The following is a 6625-nucleotide window of genomic DNA, read 5'->3' on the forward strand; positions in this document are numbered from 1 at the left end:
GCGGTCAATTGAACCCACGGCGGCCCGCGTAAAGTGAGAAACGCGTAAAGTGAGCAACATAACATATGGGATTAATTGAAATAGAGACCGGGCCGACCCCCAAACTCTACTTTTTCAGACACAATACCTACGTTGTAGTAAAAATAACTTCTTAATTTTATGATGGTATGCACACACAATTAATAATTAAGAGAAATATCAATAATATTAGGTTTTTTAACACTTACATTAGTAGAAAAGATGGCTGGCCACACGGGGATGGGGGGTTGGTTCCGAGGCAATAATTATTGGCCCTCGCCTGTATCACTTGTATCAATTGTATCACTATCCACCACAGAGGCTTGCGGGGCCTCTTTGTCAAACCCCTCAAAGTCCATATAAGTCCATATCCTCACTATAATTATCACGATCACTGACTTGGGCCGGCTGTGGTGGGTGGCGGGTGAAGAACTTGGTAATGTTTTGATGGCTGGGTGACCTTGTGCTCACCCTGCTCGCGCCGCTCTCCACGTAAAAGGGTACACACATCGCGGAAAGTGAGCATTCCGGTTTCGGCAGGGTACCGCGTAAACGTGGAAACGCGTAAAGTGAAACCGCGTAAAGCGGGGGTTTACTGTATACAAGAAAAAAAACATACCCTGACAGTACAATCTATTACTGAATAGTTACAGTATTGGTAAAATAACCAGAATTTTAATAGTACTGTACTGTACTGTATTTTTTCTTGGATGTTTCAGTGGCGTGTACAGTATAATGGTCGATTATAACACCTGTACAAAGTGTAAATCAATAGCATCATAACTAACCTCAACTTACTTTGAACTGGCCTAACATTATTTAACTTAAGTACAGTTTGGTTATGTTTCACTGGTAAAAGATGTCCGAGATGAAAATAACCAAATGTGGCCTAAATGTTATGAAATTAATGGTAATGCATTGTAAACAAGATGTTATCCTTATTCAGCAAGAACATCAGTTGCATTTTAAGACTTAATCAAACAATTTTCCCTATAATCTGATACTGTACTGTGCTCTTGTTTTTGCTCTTCCTAATGTAAGTGGATGAAGGCTCTAGGTGTGTGTAACCCTGAAGGCAGCATACTTTAATCTTACTATCCAAAGTAAACTCTACCTTATATAGTATGGGTTAGGTTATGTCAGATTTGCGAGGATAGAACTGTACAGTACTGTTGGGATGCATATGTGACTTAAATATAAAATGGTTTTTGTTATGCATATACTGTAGTAAGTTGATTGTGTGTAATAAGATAATCATATCATAGAGCTATTAACCCCATATTCTGCAATTCAGTATAGGTGATGTGTGAATGCAATCAGAGTAATAAAAAGAGTGAGTGAAAGATTAATCAGTGACAGGATCCTGGAGGTCTTGGTCTTGTGTGCAGGGCAGAGGAGAGTTGAGGTAGAGGAAGGGTTGGATGAATACTGTACTGATGAGATTAAAAGATAAAGATAATTTTATAGTGAGTACAGGACAGTCATGTCCAACAGAGAAATATCACTCAAACTCTTTCATTCTCACTTTGTAGAAATAAGATTATTAGTGAGTGGAAGGTTCAGGGTGAAATAGATGAAAGAATTAAAGAAATGACAGACAAGGTGGACATTGGTAAATTAAAGCGATAGCAAAGGAGTTGAAGAGGTGTATGGATATGAGGAGTAGAGAAGGGCATGTGAGCACAAAGGAATACATGGAGGCTATAAGGAAACTGGTGAGAATCTTGAAAGAATGGTAATGAAGAGCGGAAGACTTTGCAGCATTGTAACCCATAGACATAACCCCACTGGCAGCGGGCATCAGTGCGTTCCCGCGCGGGTCCAGGCAGGAAGAGTCAGTAGATGACTTTTCTCGCTTGAACCCACGCGCGAGTAGTGTAGAAAAATGGACGTTGCCATGACAACTCCCTCCAACCGCGGTGATTTCCCGCTTCTAGCGCGGCCATTCAAACGCGCCAGCCTGCCCCCGCTCCCGCCTGCCCCCACTCCCGCCTGCCCCCACTCCTGCCTACCCGCTCTCAGTGCGGCCGTGGCCTAAGGCTGACGAGAAGAATGAAGAGGTCATGTATGATTAAGGGAAAGACACCAAAGGCAGGGCTGACTGTACTAGAGAAAATGTATGTTAAGGTATAAATGTTGATAGGATTGTAGCAAAAACAAAAGGTGTATGAGGGCAAGAGCTGTGTAGATTCAGAAAAGAAAGTGTAAAAATCAAAGTTTTCTTATAAGAACATAAAAGAAAATTTTTTGGAGAAGGGAGGAAGATATAAAGTGATGAAGTAAGCAAAGAAGGAGACTGGACGTAAAGTGGTTCAGGCATCTGTCATGTGTCAACATATTATGAGCAAGAAACTGAACCACAGAGTAGCAGGAGAGAAAATTCTGTAATAGGAGAGGCAGAACCAAGGCAAAGAAGGGATTGTATTGGGGAATTTTTGAGTCAACATTATTACAGGTTGGACCTTGCTAATCCGGGAACCTTGGGACCAGACCGGTTTCGGATTAGCGGAAATAACGAACCAGAGGTTAAAAAAGGCAAAATAATGCATAAAATCAATGTACTACAGTGTTACTGGTACCAGTGCAACTTACATCAGCATAACTCTAGCCCAGGCTTACTGGACCTCTTTATGACAAAGTGTTAGTACTCTGCCACAAGTTTACTGTACACTTGACCCTTGCTTTATGCACATTCACTACAGTATATGGGAATTCACATACTGTATATGTACAGAACTAAACAAAGAATTTATTTAAAATACTCTAACATTCATTGCCATAATATCCTGACTACTTGGTTTGGTTATACAGACTTTTCCCAGTGAAAAAAGCTATAATTTTGAGCAATATATTTCCGTACTCACTTTGTACTCAAATGTACTAAGCTAAAGGACTAAAAATTTTATCTCTTGTGCAAACTAAGAAATTTATACTCAAATTGATTGCCATCTTGCAAGGATTCCAGCAATGTAAGTTATATTCTACTAAGTCGAGTCGGTCACATTTTATAAGAGAAACTTTAAGCCTAAAACCACCTTCACTCTCTAAAATCCTTATTGCCTTCTGCCTGGGAGGAGGAGGTGAGGTGTTGACAGCCAGGAGGTGAGATTACTGGGTGCATAGTTATCAGTGTAGGGAAGAGGGGTCAGGGATTCAGGATTATACAATAGAGGGAGTTTAATTTTTTCACTTACAAAATGTCATCGTTTTAGCAGAATATAACTTGCATTGCTGGAATTAATGCAAGATAGCAATTAATTTGAGTACTATAAACTTCCCATAGTTTGCATTAGACAAAAATTTAGTAATTTATTTAGTACACTTGAGTACAGGTTGTGATAATTGTAATGATTTTTCCATAACTTTTATAGCATTACTGTTGACGTTTAGTAGTTGTGGAACATATCCTAATTTTCCCCGTAAGGTTAAGTACCTATATTGTATTCACTATATACATCCCGAACCATCGAAGCTGCCAGACTATCGGTTCCCGGATTAACGGTGTCCAATCTGTATAAGGATGGGAAGCATGGACTCTGGATACGAGAACAAAAGTATATCGTCATCATCAACACTTTTAAAAGCCATTTTCCACACTTGTGTGGGTTAACATTGGTTAGGTGATGGCAGCTCTTCATGTGACACAGTCTCTTGATGTCTTCCGTGTCAAGTTCCTAACTCTAATATTGTACAGAAATCTGGAGGTGTGGAAGTGAAAGAAATATCAAGCAGACAGTAAACCTGGGTTACCACTGGTGGGAATGAGAAGAGGTGGGTGGATGGTAAAAGGGTGAGGGAAGATTGAGGAGAAGATGGGTGAAGGATACACAGTACTAGAAGTGAGGAGGATGAATATCCAGGAAGTGGCAGTGTGCATGAGTGAGCAGAGAGTATGGCATCAAGTGAATTTGGGGACGTGGCATGCTGTTGATAGCTTGTGTGAAGTGACAGTGATAAACCAGTTATGGGACACTTGTGGAAGGGACAACCATAGCAAAATATATAATCTACAGCAGAAAGAATGATTGAAATTATACAAAACAGGGAAAGTGTGTGTGTGTGCGTATTTACTCGTTCAAGCCACCCTGCATTAAAAGGGAAATGGCTTAATTAAACAACAAAGTTATGTGAAATAACTGTTTCCTCTGTGAGAAGTGAATAAGTAGTTTTGTTATCTGAGCTGTTCCCCTTCAGATGGAAACTGTCATGTTGCTTCAGATGGTATACTCTCTGCTGTTGTGCTGTTAATCATTGTTTGTCTAATTTCTCTTTCAGCTGCGTTACTTGCAAACCCTCAACACCATCTCAGCAGAAAAGAACTCGACTATCATCTTCCCGGTCCCCATCGACATTATCCACCACTACATGAGGAAATAGATGCATTGCAGTAGATGCTCCTTTGGTTATAGGAATTATCCTAAATGACATTGACGTAAAAAGGACTCGAGCTTCAGACGTTATTGACACCCATGGACACAATTTTAGACATCTTGTAACCGAGTGATAGAGAAATAGAGTTTAATTCCACATATAATTATCAGATTTAATAAATTCAATGACTAATAACAAAGAAACATCATCTCAAAATTTATAAAAATGAAGGATTTTTGCCTTAATTCATAAACCACAGTAGTACTGTAATATGGATCAAGTGTAAACTAATTTTGAAATTTACTAATTACTTAAATTGTACATTATTGTATAATGAATTGCTAGGTTTTTAACTACGGTAACTAGTTGCCGACACAAACAAGTACGTATCTCGTTCATGAAAAATGCTTGGCAGATACAGTGTACAGTACGAAAAGGATAAACTAGAAATTATCCTCATTACTGTTATGCTTATCATTCTTTAGTTGTCTAGGAAAAAAATTACCTTACTGTACTTATTATATCACTAACATAATACTAATAAAATTTACATTTCAAATTGTTTCCTATAAGTGAGATGATGTTCATTAGTGATATGTGATTATTGTCATGAAATTTATTCTTTTAAAATTAAGAATATACAGTACTGTATGGAACAAAAATTGACTTTGGGCAGTGAAAACTATTTCTTGCATTTGAGAACATTTTAAAACATTTCTTAAAAGAGCTGTCTGCATGACCAATGAAAAATTGTTAATGCACTTACTTAGTAATTTGTTCCATAAATGTATGTCCATACACTGTATCCACCATTGGTACTGTACTGTACTGTACTCTATGTAAAGTTAGAAGAATTTGACTTTGGACTAACAACTAGTATCACCCAGTAATTTCAAAAGCTAAAGTCAGTTTCAAAGTTGAGAAAATATTTTGTTGTGGAACAATGTTTGAGTCTTGGATGGTAAGATATGAGACAGCCAATCATTATAGAGTTCTCAAGATTTGACTTACCTTCCCTCACACAGTGTGCCAGAACAACACGACCTTGGAGTTAACAGATGGTGGAAAAAGTTTTGTATAGAAATAATGTTAATTATTACGTAGTAGGAGGAAGCTTGGGAGACTTAGATTGTTATTGGAATTTCAAAGAACCAAATTGATTTTCCAAAGTGATTAATGACCTTTTTAGGAAGCAAGAAAAGGTTTCATATATTATTCTTTCATGTAAGAAAGATACTACAGTTTGTATTTCCTTAAAGTGTAGACATTAACCCCAATCCTGTGTAAATTTTTCATCAATTTGGCCTCCGTCATTTTAGAGAAATGAATATTCAAATGCCAATTAGAGTGAAAGGTCTATATTTACCCACAATTCTAGATATATTCTCAATTACTTAAGTAGTTAAATAATTGATTGTGCATATTGACTTCAGTTTAAGAATTATTAACATTACCTGCAAATCATTTATATTAGCCTTAGTAGAATAGTTTTATATTAAGTCTTTGTGCCAGTGTTCGTTCACCTTGTTTTGGCCTCAGGTTGATAACTCTGGCTGCCACATCACAGGTGGCACTTGGCATGGCTTTAATGTTGAAGTGATGTCAGTGTCATTTCATCTTTGAAGCAATGTTTTGTACTTTCTTGGATATGGTTCCTTTCCTGACCAATATATATATATATATATATATATATATATATATATATATATATATATATATATATATATATATATATATATATATATATATATATATATATATATATATATATATATATATATATATATATATATATATATATATATATATATATATATATATATATATATATATATATATATATATATATATATATATATATATATATATATATATATATATATATATATATATATATATATATATATATTCTCTTGATATATATATATATATATATATATATATATATATATATATATATATATATATATATATATATATATATATATATATATATATATATATATATATATATATATATAAGATTAGTCATAAAAGGAATAAATGCTGAGGAGACAGAGTAAGTCATTGAAGGCTGACGTTGATTACGAACTGCCACACATGTTAACAACATTGATGCATTGTTATGCCAAATGGCAGAAAATTGCTGAGAAGAACACTTTTTCTGCATGATGTTCATATTGTAATTTATTCTCTCCTTATGCTTAAATAATGCTCCTTTCCTTTATTTTGGACA

The 6625-nt window shown here is 35.8% G+C and overlaps 1 protein-coding gene across 4 annotated transcripts in view; it reads left to right on the top strand.

Annotated features, from left to right (window-relative positions):
• The window catches only part of LOC121858949 (band 7 protein AGAP004871-like), a gene marked incomplete at its 5' end in the record, with an annotated part of 79729 nt that extends 73572 nt beyond the window's left edge, over positions 1–6157 (top strand). For all 4 annotated transcript variants that reach the window (XM_042355606.1, XM_042355604.1, XM_042355607.1 and 1 more), the window contains 1 exon segment: positions 4294–6157. Coding sequence is in view for 2 of the 4 variants with exons in the window: in XM_042355604.1 (XP_042211538.1) it covers positions 4294–4395 (102 nt within the window).
• Positions 6158–6625: the final 468 nt, after the last annotated feature.

This window comes from Homarus americanus, unplaced genomic scaffold (assembly GCF_018991925.1).
Source record: "Homarus americanus isolate GMGI-L3 unplaced genomic scaffold, GMGI_Hamer_2.0 scaffold8226, whole genome shotgun sequence".
NCBI classification, from domain to species: Eukaryota; Metazoa; Arthropoda; class Malacostraca; order Decapoda; family Nephropidae; genus Homarus; species Homarus americanus.